The sequence below is a fragment of the Chroicocephalus ridibundus genome, chromosome 2, assembly GCF_963924245.1.
Source record: "Chroicocephalus ridibundus chromosome 2, bChrRid1.1, whole genome shotgun sequence".
Lineage (NCBI taxonomy): Eukaryota > Metazoa > Chordata > Aves > Charadriiformes > Laridae > Chroicocephalus > Chroicocephalus ridibundus.
Window position 1 is genome coordinate 63,240,624 of NC_086285.1, and position 14,462 is coordinate 63,255,085.

Below are 14,462 nucleotides of genomic sequence, written 5' to 3' on the forward strand. Positions count from 1 at the left end.
CGCCCTGGGCGGAAGGAAGGGCTCCTTCCGCCTGACGCGGAGGAAAATCCAGGTCAGGGCGGGAGGGCCGGGCCTGCGCTCGCCAGCCCGCCTCTTTCAAAAAGGCGGCAGCGGTGTCCCAGCGCGTCAGGTTCTCTTCTGCGCTCGAGACGGGTCTCTCTCACTCTCCGCGCGGTGGAGGCGCAGCCCTCGCAGCAGTCGGGGTGCTGAGGGGGTGGAGGAGCTGCCCGGTCCCGCCGCTCCCCGGGCGGACCCGTGTCTCCCGATCGCGGCGCGCCGTTCTCGGGGCCGTGTCTGGTGTGAGGTGTTTCGGTCCCCGCCGTGGAGGCCCGCAGTAGGGAGGACTGCGCTCGCGGCCTGTCCCGTGGCTGGCGTCGCCATCTCCCGAGGGAGGGAGGGAGGGAAGTGTCGGTCCCCGCCGGGGGCACTTGGACGGGGCACGGCGCCTCCCGTGCCGGGAAGGACTGGTTGTGCTGTTGCCGCTTAACGGTCGCTGAAAGCTTCCATCTCCTTGGTATTGCTTTCCCCCTAGGAGCGAGAAGGATGGATGAAGCCGCTGTGGACTTGAAGCAAGCGCTCCCAAACGTGTGTGACAACGTGCAAATCCATGTGGAAGTTCATCAGAAATCAAGCAGGTCTCTCTGATCAGAACTTTACTTGCTGCAACTTGTGTCTGTTGCCTTTTGTCCTTGTGCGACGCACCTACAAAAGCGCACGGCGCTCGGCTCTGCCTTCTCTGTACTCCCCCCTGAGTTTCCACACAGGTGTCGCATCCTAAGGTTGAACAAACCCATTTCTCAGCTTCTACTTGTGTGTCATGTGATCCAGTCTCATAATCGAGTTGGTGGCCGTATTCTGGACTTGCTCCAGGATATCATTGTCTCTTGTACAGTGGAGCCCGAAACTGTACACAGTGCTCCAGATGTGGTCTCACAAACAGACAGCAGATGGAAAGAATCGCTTTCCCTAATGTTTGCACTCTTACTAGCACAGCCTAAAATAAGATTGGCCTTACTTGTAGCGCAGGCACACTGCAGACTCATTGCCAACCTGGCAATGGGACCTTTTGGTTGCCAACCAGGCAACCCTGGGTCCTTTTCTGCAAAGCTGCTTTTCATCCAGTTGGTCTCTGGTCTGTACTGTTGTCTAGGCAGGAGATGGAGAAACAGACCTTCAGGAGGTCTCTCTGAATAGCAGCCCTGCTTTCTAGTATACTGACAGCTCTCCCTGCTTTGGTATTATCCATAAACTTGCTGCAGTTGCTTTCTATCCCATTGTCCAGGGTGTAAATGAAGATGTAAAAACTGTTGGTCCCAATATTGACAGCGTCACCCCGCCTTTCCCTACGTGACTTACTGACAGCTCTGTTTAGTCTTTGTACTACAAATCACAACCATTTGAACTGGACGGTCCAGCTGCCTTGTTGTCCCATTTATCCAGTCCTTACCTTACCAGTTTGGCTATCTAAAAGCTATGGGAGAGTGCGTCCAAGGTTGCTAAAGTCAAGATGTAAAATATCCACTGCTCTCTTTTTGTCAGACTTAAGGAACTGGGAATTCACACTGGGAATGCATCACTGAAATTGCAAAATTAAGTTAAAGCCTTTCTGAAATCTTAAAATTATATTCCTTTTCCTGTAGTTTTTATGTCTTTTACTGGAATTCTCCTTATAAGGTGTCCCCATCCTGAGGCGTCAGCTGTCCTCAGGCATGAAAGCATAATAGAGCTTCCAAACTAAGTGGACCAAATCAGTCCAGTAGCTTGGCTGTGATTTTTTCTGTTTCACCTAGTGAAACGCAGTCAGATTGCATAAGCGATTTCCATTCTTGAAATCGTCTAGCTATGTCATTCCCTGTCCCCTATATGACTGCAAACAGAGCAAATAGTATTATTTGGCTTGTGTCTTTTAACACACAAATTAAAAAACAAGTATTAAAGTTGTTGCTTTTGCAAACAAACTGAATTTGATAGGGTTTTTTCTGTAGAATGTTACGGGGGTTGAGTGGGTTTTGGTTTTTTTGGGGAGGTGTGTGGTTTTTTTGGGGTGGTTTGTTGTAGGATTTTTTGTTGGTTTTTTTAGGGGGGGAGCTGGGGAGATTGTGAGATGGAAGCTGTTTTCCATATAGGCTTCGTGTATGAAATAAAGCACTCTGATATTAGTTCCTTGTAAATGTCAATGCCATAAATAATGCTGTTTCTTTGTTGTTAGCACGGCGAAGAAAGAAGATATCAGGATGAGTGTCTTAAAGCTGTTGAACAGACATAACGTTGTATTTGGTGATTACAAGTGGACAGAGTTTGATGATGGTTTCCTTAACAGCAATGTGCAGTCCGTTTCGATTGTAGACACAGAGCTGAAACTGAAAGACAGACAGGTATTCACGGTCAAGAATGTACAGTTGTGTTCATATGCATATGATCTAGTTGTAGGTAGACTAGTGATAGACTACAGACATAAGCAAGACAAGGACTATAAGATGATGTAGCATCTTTTATTAGGCCGACTGGTATAACCAGGAAAAGGGGTTTGGGCCTACACTAAGGTCTGAAACAAGTAGTAGGCTTCAAAGCTGAATGCTAGCTCAGAACGGTAACTTTCTTATGTTATAATTAGATTTGAATGAGAAGTGTGATGTATTAAAAGTCTTTTTATGTCCATTCTAGCCTATTGACTTGAGCAAAAGCAGTCTTTCTCTTCATATTTTTCATCTGAATGAAGAAGGACCGAGCTCTGAAAACCTGGAAGAAGAGAATGAGGATATCATTGCAGCTAACCACTGGGTGCTACCAGCAGGTACCTACGTGATATTTCTGAAAGGTCTAGAGCAATTGCAATGAAAGAAAACCTTGAAAAGGCTAAAAGCGTTTACAGGGTTACCTGTTAAAGGTATTATTTGTATGTATTGTTTAACTTTGTCCTTTGTCGAAGGAACCAATATATTTGGGCTTTCTTCTTCATGGTTTTGACTGAACTACGGGTGATTCCACAACACATCCTTTATTTTTGTAATACTTGAGGATGGGTCGAAGCAACTGGTCTTATGGAATAAAATGTATAGTCATAATCAGAAGCATGCAGATTTTTAACCCTATAAGCTGCATTCCAAATGTGTATTTGGAGAGCCACAAGAAACTCATCAGTTTAAACATTCATTTTCCAGAGCCCAATGCTGGCTTCTAGCCCCCAAGACAGTGCTGCCTTTGAAACAAACTAAGTTTGTATTGTATTTGTTTATAATATTTGAAACAAACTAAAGAGATTTAGAGTCCTGAAAAAAAATCTTCTGAAAAGAAGAATACACTCTGCAATAGAGTGTGGCCTCCCTGTTACTATCTTGTGCTTGGAGAAGTTGGATTCTGCACCTGGTAGGAGAAGTACAGGTGTAAGCTTAAGCTCAAAGAGAAAGCAATTCTGAGACGTTTCTTGCTCTTTCCGTGTTGTGAAAAGCCTAGCTATCCATTACATTTCTCTTCATGAAGAATTAAATCTGATACTTTGACATTATTCCCATATTATTGTGGTTTGTAATTGTTCAGTTGTTTTTTGTTGCTAGAAACTAACTGCTAGAAATGCTTGATACCCAAATTACAACTTTATTTTTTTACGCATTATTGAGCTACTTGCTGTTTTTCATTCTCTACATGTTGATGTTAAAAAAAAAAAAAAAAGGTGAATGATAAAATTTGGCTTAGGACCCTCCTTCCACCCCGACTTTTCATAGCTCTTTATCTTGGGGAAATGTAGGTTCATCTCCTACAGAAATGGAAAAGAATGGTATTTTTCCTTTCATGTTAAGATATTGAGAAAATTAATTTCTCCTCACAATTATTGGAGGAAACAGAAGTTGTGAAACTGCTGAATTTGTCTGTTAGAAAGTAGTGTTTGCATTTTGAGAAAAATAATACATATGTTTCTTTCTATATATTTTAATTGCTCTCATAAATATGTTCTTAATCATTAATTTTTGTTGAGAATAATTTGAAAACTGCTTTGTGCTGTAATGGTAGATTACAAGTTCCTAGATTGATTTATCCTAAGCAGGTATATAATATATTGCTTTTGCAGCTGAATTCCATGGCCTTTGGGAAAGTCTTGTATATGACACTGAAGTAAAATCACACGTAAGTTGAAAACGCATAACAATTAAAATTGCTCGAAGAGAAGTAAGAGTTGAAATGTAGCCTGTTTGAACTTTGCTGCATCCCATGGAGAAGTTACTTGAAAGTCACCTGCTCAAGAAAGAATTCTGATGTCTACTTATTACACTTAAATATTTTGAAGGGTAGGATAGTCTTATCCATGTCGCAAAGCTGTATATTCTTATTAAAATCTCTATGTAATTTTGATAGTTCCATACTTCTCTGATGTACACTTAACAAAAGAAGGCAGAGCTGACTTTTTGACATTAAACATCTTATCTCAGACATACATCAATATGTGCTACTGTGAAGTCAGCTTTGCAAAAAATCTTAGCTTCCTTGTGAAACTGGATTCAGTGATGCTCATCCCACAAATTAAAGAATTTCTTCATATGCGTTGGCTTATTTTACAGAAATCATAAATTTAACAGCTGGAGGTGTTTTGGTAACAACTTAAAACTTCTCAGAAGGTTTTCACTTCAGATATATTCATCAGCCTCCGTGAAGAAAACAATTAATTTTCTGTAGAATAGAGTAGAAATTCACTTTATTAAAATACTACACATTGTTTTAAGGCTCATTAATTGCATGTTTTTCTAGAAGGGGGGAAGAAAATTGGTAGAAAAAATAACTTCAAAGAGGCTTAGAAAAAATGTACATAGCGTTCTTTGAAACCAATTATCTATTTCTCCATTGTGAAGGTCCCAAAAGATCTGTTGTGTCTTTGGTGTGGGGGTTTTTTAAAGATAAGGCAACTTTGGTGGCTTGCTATGGCTAAAAGAGAAGTGTGTTGCTATCAGCTGTATTTGCAGTGCTTCCCTTCTACTGGCACTCCTGTTACCTTGCAGTAAACTAACTGAGGAAACTAAATCACTAAAAGTGTTGAACTTAATGTGTAATGGGCTAATTTCCACCTGGTTTTGGTCCACTGTGGCCATAGCTCATGGTCACGTAACAGAAGTGGGTGCAGGCTAGGTGGAAGGGAAGGGAGTTTTAACTCTGTTTCTGGCAGCAGCTAGACAATTCATTGTCTTTGCAGTAATGTCAGCCAGCACTGTTACTGTTCATACAAATGCACATTGAATGATTTGACTAGGCTGCGCTCTCCCATTTGACTGCTGACATTTAATGACATTTAATTTAAATGACAGTCAGAAGAAACAAAACAGTTCCATGGGGTCATTTTCTAGTTTGAAGATTCTGTGCATTCATCAAAAGTTGCAATGACATAACTGCCAGAGCTTATAGAACTGTTGTCTGTACATGTATGTTGGTAGAAAGAAGTGGTATTGTATTTGTAATTGTATTTGCTGATATGACTCTAATTTGTATGTCTCTCTTTCTCCTCTTCAATTAGTTACTTGATTATGTGACGACAACATTACTATTTTCTGACAAAAATGTTGACAGCAACCTGATATCGTGGAACAGAGTTGTTTTGCTGCATGGTAAAAAATATCTGTCTTAAGTAATTCATTGTTCATCTGTTTATACTTTCTTTCTGAAAAAACTTCTATTGCACTTCTGCGTAGTGAAATTAGATGATCCAAAAGCACCAGAGAGAAGTATTCTCTCTATAATACAAATTTAGATGAAATGTAATGTCAGAATCAAATCAATGAAACTTATAATGCAGTGACAGTAGTTGTTTTTTAAATTTTCATTTTTTAAGTGGTTGTGTTTTTTTTATAAAGTGCAAAAATAATGCAGATACTGAGGATGTTAGGAGCCATATATTAGTTATAGTTCAATTGCAGTATTAAAAAAATTGTTTAGTTATCGCTTTATAAAAACTTTAGAGGAAACTGGGAAATCAATCTATGTGTTGTGTTATTAATGCTGTGTGTTCTGTTGCCAACTATGAAGGCAGTACTCTTGCTAATTTAGTTATTACTATTTCAGTGAAGCCATAATATTCAGTCATAGCTGACTGGAGGTTATACCATAAACGAGATAAGTATCAACTCCATCTATTTTCTTGCAAAATGCAGCTTGCTATTGATTAATTACAATTTTGTCATCAAGACTGGTATTCAAAAGTATAAGGTCATAGTGGAAATGTTTGTTGTGAGTCTTGATTATGCTTAAGTTATAACTATTTATCAGTTTAGAAGCTGCAGGATGTTGCTTGGAAAACTATTTCAGACTGTTAACAATATATCTATGATAGATATATTTAATTTTAGAAATGAGCTCATTATTGTCATCACAAAGAAGTTAATACTGGGAAATATACAACTGTTGTAGTGCAAAATACATTTACGCTATAATGGCAGTACTGGCTTTGAATGGAAGCACTGTCATCTGATTGATGTTATTAGTTTGTTTAGCACCCACACATCAACTTCCATACATTCATATTCTGTTTAACTATGCTTGTACCTGTCTGTTTGGAGAAAGTTTGTGTGGCTCTTCCATAAAGCGTCAAGCCAGGTCCAGAAGGTTTGTCCCAGAGCTTACTTCCTAAGATGCTCTGGGTTGCCCCAGGACAGAGACTTCTGGGAAAGTGGACAGCTGATCAAACTGGGCGTCATGTGTTTCTGTTTTGCATGTTAGAAGAGTATATTTCCGGAAGACATAAGTTTAGGCATAGCACTGATTTTTGAGACTGCTAATAAGCATAAGCCCGGCTAGGGTGATACACTTTGCTTCTGTGGCTGTTGAATATTTTAACTTTATGGTGTCTGCACACAAACTATTACGCTACCTATACTAATAATTGAGCTCGAATTTATATAATTTTCAGCTGTAGGACTGTAGTCTCAAAATACAATCATTGTTTGCTGTGGCTTTATTCTACAATTAGTGTTGTAATGAAATACGGTAGTTAAAAAGGTGTTACATGTAATTAACAATCTGATGCAGATTTTGTATAATGTATGGCTTTGATTTCAAACTAGGCCCTCCTGGAACTGGTAAAACCTCTCTCTGTAAAGCATTGGCTCAGAAACTGACAATTCGACTGTCATACAGGTGATCGTTTTTGGAAATTTTTCACTTTAGTTTACTATTGTTAATTGTTCTTTTTCAGTAGCACAAAGATATTTAATATTTGATTTCAAGTAACTGGTGCCAAGTGCTAATGTTCATAGTTCTTTTATAGTGCACCTGGCTACCTTTACCTAACAGTAAAGCTGATCTGATAGAGACACCGGTTAGGATATTTTAGTGCCTTTTAAAATGTGTAATTATTTGTGCCCAGGTACGTAAACCAAATTCCAGTGGTGATATCGTCATTTGCTTGTGCTCATATTGCACATCAAGGAATATTAAAGGGAAAAGGATCATAGAGTAATGAGCCTGTTGTTTGTATCTTCATGGTCAAGCTGTTGTTTGTATCTTCATGGTCAAGAAAACCTGTTTTTAATAGGTAGTGATTTTGTAACCAGTTTGTTTTTTACTTGGATGGTCTGAATGCCACAGTCTACAGAGATCTGTCTGTATATTAGACAAGTAATAAGGGTTAGCCTTAAACTTCATAGCAACTTAACAAACTTATATAAAAAATAAATGTTATATAAAGTACTAGATGTGACATAAACTGTAATAACTGGAGTGATCTGACTCTAGCTGAAGCTGAATTTATGATAAACATGGGCGATATAAAGTGTGGTTGAGATGTTTTGTCCTAAGGATATGCATGCAGAGCTAAGGAAATAAGCTTCATGCTTTTATATGTGTTCTTTATATACTTGACTAAATCTTACAAGAACAGAAGAAAGAGGCCATTAGCATTGTAACTGTTACTTAAACTATATTTAAATACCACCTGCTCTAAGGAAGGAATTTTGATAGCAATTTAATATAAAGAATTCTAGTGAGACACATTTCTGGAAATGACAAACTAAAAACAGGTATTATGTTTTTAAAAGTAAGTAATTTAAAATACTAATTATACTAATTCACAGAATTACAGGGTTGAGGTGAAGGGAGTGAGACTTACAGAAGTTAATGATATTACTGACTTTTATTTACAGTAGAGTTGATACTTGTTTTTCCCTTCATACTTTAGGTATAGATATGGACAGTTAATTGAGATAAACAGCCATAGCCTTTTCTCTAAATGGTTTTCTGAGGTATGTATTGATGTAGCTAATTAAGTAGACTTTGTGTTTTAGAAATTACAGTCTTTCTGTTGAGCTTGTTTCATAAAATAACTGTGTGCTCCAAAGATTACTCAGAATAAATTTCCATCTTTAAATATGGTAAGGCTTGGAAAGTTGTGTGATAAGGAAAATAGTTAAACATAAGCATATGGTCTCTTTATAGAGTGGCAAGCTTGTAACCAAGATGTTCCAGAAGATTCAAGAATTAATTGATGACAAAGATGCTCTTGTATTCGTACTGATCGATGAGGTATGATTCTAATGGTGTTGAGGTACATAAAATTTAGCAGAAAGTAAATTGATGGGAGGGAACTGTGATAATGCTTATTTGTAAAGAACAATAAAAGCATCTTTATGCTTTTTTGTAAGTTACATAACTTTGTGCAGAAGAGTGAATTTTAATCTTGACTACTGCAGTCTTGAAACGTTTGGGAGGAACACAGAATGATTTAGCAGGCAAATTCCAGCTGAAAATGAAGCAAAACCTTTCTTGGTGGAAATTCCCTTGGTGCTGTGTGGAGATGGAGTATTGTTTTAAACTTCAAAGTAGCCTAGATTTGTATTAGTTGTGCTCTTACTGTGTTGGAAAGCTCTAAAAAGCATTATTACAGTTGGTTTCATTGTCTAGATTCTCTTCAGACTTGCATACATAAGCAACTTAGTAAGTATGTACCTTATTAGCTTTGTTATATTGGAGTTCCTATGGGGAAGCTCATTCTAAAGTCAATGTATTCATTATTCTGTTGTGTGTATGTCCCCTCATCCTGTAATTTAATTAAAATGAAAACCAGCCTTCGTTTCTAAACCAGAATTTTACTCACTACACTTTGCCTCCATGACATTTCTTTCGCTCTCCCTATAAATTCCTACTTAACAAAAGATTTTGAAGATGAATCTTTAGATACCAGACACAAGGATCTGAAGGTGCATTGTCTGGGTTATTTGCTTACTGCCAGCACTCCAAATGTGCAATCTTTTATGTGTCTTTTTTTATGATCGCTGGTATTTTTTCTTGTTTGTTTGTTTTTTTGTAGGTAGAAAGCCTCACGGCAGCCCGCAGTGCCTTCAAGGCAGGCACAGAGCCTTCAGATGCTATTCGTGTGGTGAATGCTGTACTGACACAAATAGATCAGATTAAAAGGTAAACTCATATTCTTGCAACAGCAAAAGGTAACTGACAATTTCAGGATTCCTGCTAAATCTTAATTCCTACTAAACCAAATTGGTTAGTGAACTATTCTTTGTTAATGGTGCTAATTGTGAAAAGAAATAGGAGTAATCCGACAGAATATTTTGCATGTAACTGAGTGAACAATCAAATCTACAGGTGGTATACTTCCTTTAAAGCTAGGGAGAGAGGCAGGACAGTTGGTCATGATATCTGCTTTGGAGAGACAAGAATAAGATCAATGAAGCACTCATTCACTATTTACAGCTTCTGGATGTCAATCTAAAGCAGACTTGCACGACACATGGCTAAGAAGCAATTGTTAATGATGCTTGGTCTGCTTTGTGTGCTAGATTTAGTGCAGTGTACTGTGTCTTGTTTTATTCCTGCCACTTCCCTCCCATTTTGGGGCATACTTGGCTCTGTTCACAGAAAGAAAGGTGCCCTAGAATTTGGCCCTGTCTTGCGGCTAACTAATGGTGAGTGACTTATTCATACGTGAAAATTCACAGGCTTCGTCTAAAAATAGCTCTGGTTGAGAATGTTCTTTCAGTATTTCTTAGAGCAAGGAGATGTTATTTCTCTTTTAAGCTCACTTTAATATCATCTGCAGTTAGAATGTGTCACATACTTTCACTGAATTGAAATGGAAAACATGTAGATTAAAGGTTCAAATTTACAAGTCGTCTTTTCATAATCTTTTTTTTGTGTGTGTGTGGCAGAAACTATACCAGTAGGCTCTAGGTTGTTAATGTACATCACTTCTAAAACAGGGTTGGAGAAACTACAGACACTTGCAAAACAGCTGAAAGAAAGAGTCTATGCATTGAAATAGATCGGTGATAACTGGCCAAGAGCTTCAGATCATTTAATATAATTGCTGCCTGACAAGAGTGATGTGTCTGCTTATTGCATGAAATGGCTTAAGTCATAAGAAGGAAGGTATCAATTTGCCAGTTGCAAAAGGAGATAATTCTTGTACATGTGACCTAAAAATATGCTTTTATCTTGAAGGTATCCAAATGTAGTTATCCTGACTACCTCAAATATTACGGAGAAAATTGACATGGCCTTTGTAGACAGGGCTGACATAAAGCAATACATTGGACCTCCATCCACTGCGGCAATATTTAGAATATATCTTTCTTGCTTGGAAGAACTGATGAAGGTAATATTTTGAAAGCAAGACTGTAAAATGTCATATTTTAATAAATTTGACATTTCAGTCATACTTCCTAAATAACAAAAATACACCATTTTCATTCCTTCTCTGTATTTCCACTCTTACTGTAGAGTTTAATTTTGAACGTCTCTGAGTTTTTCACACAACAGTGTATAACTCTTCTTTCTAGTGTCAAATCATATATCCTCGACAGCAGCTCCTAACACTCAGAGAGCTAGAGATGATAGGCTTCGTAGAAAATAACGTGTCACGGTTAAGCCTTGTACTAAAAGAAATCTCAAGGTAAGATTCTGAAATTATACCTTTATATATATGTATGTATCTATGTTTGTATGTGTATATATATAATGAGTTGTGAAGTGATTAATTGAATTTCATAATAGCTAGAGTTCTGAAACTCTCACTTATTTTCTGTTAAGGTTCATGCAAAACCTTTCAGGGGACAAAAGGTGGAAGCAATCAGGATTTGCCAGCATTTCTTAGTCTCAGATCTGGCTTGGCTTAGTACTGCTTCTGGTTTCTGCTCTGCCCTTTGAAGTCCTCTTGACAAATTGCTGTCTGGATAAGCAAGATGCCTTAGGTTTCAGTGGATATTGTGAATTGTAATGGAGTTTAGCAGAAATAGCATTGGCCTTAGTTCCTGCTAAGAGAGTGTCTTGGAATGCCTTGCAATTGACTAAGTCAGTTTTAGCATCAAGATATAAGTGGACAGAAGCAAAGGGGAAAGGAGTGAAGTGTAAATGGAGAGTGTTATGTTTTGCTGAGTATGCTAGAAGAACAAATAGTCTTTCATGACAGCATAACAATCCTGAAACAATAAAAATGATATTCACAATATCAAGCAATGTTTTTTTTCCAAAGTGCTGGACCCTATGGAACAAAATAAAATAACATTCATTAAGTCATGAAAGTGTGTTTTCCGTCTGTTCCTAAGTATGCAGTCTTAACCAGTAAGGAGTGGAAAAAAAAGAAGTAAGTTTTTCCAGGCATTGAGGTTTGGGTTCTACATACACAGAGTGGTGCTTGAAGGACATAGAAACATACGAAGCAGGCAAAGTAAAAGAAGCTGTGAGTAAATAGTGGGAAGGAGATAAGCAGTAGCCGTGAGGTCCAGCCTTGAAAACAAATTTTTCAATTCCTTCCAAGTGTGGATGGAAGGTTCTGTCTGTACCATACCCTTTCCATGTAGACATTCCCCCGAATTTATGAGATATGGCACAGTGATGTGAAGAGCATGATGTAAGCTTCAGCAGACAAACGTGACTATGCTCTTTCTGTACCCTTGCTTGCTTTTCTGTACTGTATAGCCTCAAACAGGCTGAAGTCGGCTGTTTGCTTCCTGCTTCTGCTAAAAGTGCTGCAAGTGACCTGCTGAATTGTGGTTTGAGGTTTTTTAGAGCAACTTAGGGGAGAAACACAGAAAAATTAAAGATCTTCTTTTAAGAGCAGGTATTTAGCATTTAAGCTGCACTTGTCTCTGTTTTACTATAGAAGAAGTGAAGGTCTTAGTGGCCGGGTCCTGAGAAAACTTCCTTTCCTAGCACATGCGCTTTATATTCAAGTAAGTTTATTATATTCAATTAAGTGTATTCTAGTCATTGTATTTTGGGTTGGTTTTGAGAGAGGTGGGAAGACATTTGGAAACTGCCAGAAGTAAAAGATTGGGCCTAAACCCCGCTTTTAAGCTAAATTACACTGTTTCTGCAGCTTTGTAGACTGAAACAATTTTGTGCTGCCCATAATAAAATGCCCATAATAAAACGAGATTGAAGAAGAGGTGTGGAATTGACCTGTCCAATAGCATTGTACTTTTAATTAAATGTTATGGCAGATATTGATAGATACTGGTTCTCTAATAATTTCTTGCTGAAAGAAAACTCTGCCACTTTATAAATAATACTAATTTCTTAAAAACCTTTTTTGAAGCAAGTCCACAGTAATAGTGATTGATTTTACAGAGCTTGACTTTGACTTTACTATGCTAGCTGTTTTAAAAGAAACCTGTATTTTTATGTTTTGTAGCATTTTGAAAAATCTGTAATATGGAAGTCAAATAGTTCTCTTTTAAATACTGTGATCAGCATGTAAAATATTATGCATGCTTGTTGCTCTAGTGTGTCTAACAAAATGTTCTCTTATTTTCAGTCCCCCAGTGTTACAATGACAACGTTTCTTCAGGCTCTTTCACTTGCAGTAGATAAACAATTCGAAGAAAGAAAGAAACTCGCAGACAGCGTGTGATACTCTTCTGATTTATAGTTGTCTGTATTGTTAACTCTGCAAAGTACGTATTTTTCATACAAACTGTGGAACTTCTATGCATCTGTAAAATGAATTGTCAACACCTTAAAAAAAATGGAATGCCTAATACAGCTTTTTGAAATATTCATTAATAAACAATTAAGAAATTTTACAGCATATTTTTCAAAAGCGTTATTTCAAATGCCAAGAAGAGAATTCTAAAAAATTCTTGCTGAAAGTCGGTTTTCATCTTTTGCAGTTATTAGAAGTGGGCAGTCTTCCATTCCTTGTTTGTTAATCACTAACTTTCTATCCAAGCATCAGTTTTTATACTTTGGATTTTTTTTATATTTTTAATAGCATTAGAAATTCAGTCTTTGGATCTGATACTTCTGTCCTAAATGCACTGTTATTGCTGCTGAAACAACAAGCATGAAACTGGGAAGGATTCAAAGTGCTCAATGACGGCCCAGACCTTTTATACTGACATCTCTTTAGCTTGACATTTAATATCAAGTATTACTTTTTAATTACAGCAGATTCAAAAGTTTAAAATCAAGAGATCACTTAATTGTATTTTGTAATACTGTGCTTTTGTGTTGTTGCAAGGAACGTCAACCTGAGTGGACCATGTTTTCTCACTGAAAACTTACACTGTGTAAGAAAGGTTCTTACACTGCTTAAGAAAGGTTCTTTAAAATGCATGAAGTTTGGTTTTGATTTGTTTTATAAACATGACATAAAAGTTACAAATCATCTGTGGAGAAAAATATTTTGTAGTGCAAAAGCCAGGAAATGTATGCATCCAGTTCCTAAAGGAACAGAGTCAACTTTTATATGGTAAATACATATCCTATATGATATAGGTTACAAAATCATCACCTCTTGTTTTTTCTTTTGTATTTAGAAGTATTTTATCTGCAGTCACCTGAAAGAATGAAATGTAAGGGGAGTTTCCAAATTAGAAGTTTATTTTTTCTTAAATGAAGATAAAATAGTGAGATTTAAGTTGATGATACCCAGTTAAAGAATGCCTCCTAGCTGTTGGTATTGGAAATACTTTAATGATAGTGCATTTTTTTCCTTCCTAATTTGTATCTTTTAAATCAATGTTATACTATACATGCATGAGATGAAAGATTTTGTCATAAGCTATTTTTATTGATGAATACTATAAACTGTGCATTAAAAAACTGCACATAACTTGTCAATTGCTAGTAAATGTTTATTTTGGTATCTATACTTATGTAGAGAGAGCCTTTTTATTAAGCCTGTCTAAGTGTCTATTCATTATATTACTTCTGAAAATAACTTAGTAAATATTATTCCCTATCCCCAAAAAAGAAGGGGAGTTGAGCGGGGTGGGAACAGAAGTGAGAAGATTGTACAACATTCAGTCATTTGCAATTGTGTACTCTCTTTTTCCCCACGATCATTGTTTTGGAAATATTGGTAAATGCAAGAAACTTCCATCAAAGCCAGGTATAGAAAGACTACTGTAAAGAAAAATGTTATGCAGACCCTAGTCCATAGTGGATTTGTGGCTTTTAAAGTAAAGAGATTTAGAGACTGAGAATAAGGATTCGTTCAATACAGGTGTATATTATTACGTGTGTCTGTCTGG

The 14,462-nt window shown here is 37.3% G+C and overlaps 1 protein-coding gene across 1 annotated transcript; it reads left to right on the forward strand.

The window, feature by feature from the left end:
- Positions 1–46: 46 nt before the first annotated feature.
- Positions 47–13,782, forward strand: TRIP13 (thyroid hormone receptor interactor 13). Its single transcript, XM_063323944.1, has 14 exons — positions 47–130; positions 533–635; positions 2,210–2,375; positions 2,665–2,794; positions 4,067–4,122; positions 5,498–5,588; positions 7,041–7,113; positions 8,153–8,216; positions 8,410–8,496; positions 9,281–9,387; positions 10,429–10,582; positions 10,767–10,879; positions 12,089–12,158; positions 12,743–13,782. The coding sequence occupies exons 2-14, from the start codon at positions 544–546 to the stop codon at positions 12,836–12,838; spliced, it is 1,299 nt and encodes a 432-aa protein (XP_063180014.1). The 5' UTR covers positions 47–130; positions 533–543; the 3' UTR covers positions 12,839–13,782.
- Positions 13,783–14,462: the final 680 nt, after the last annotated feature.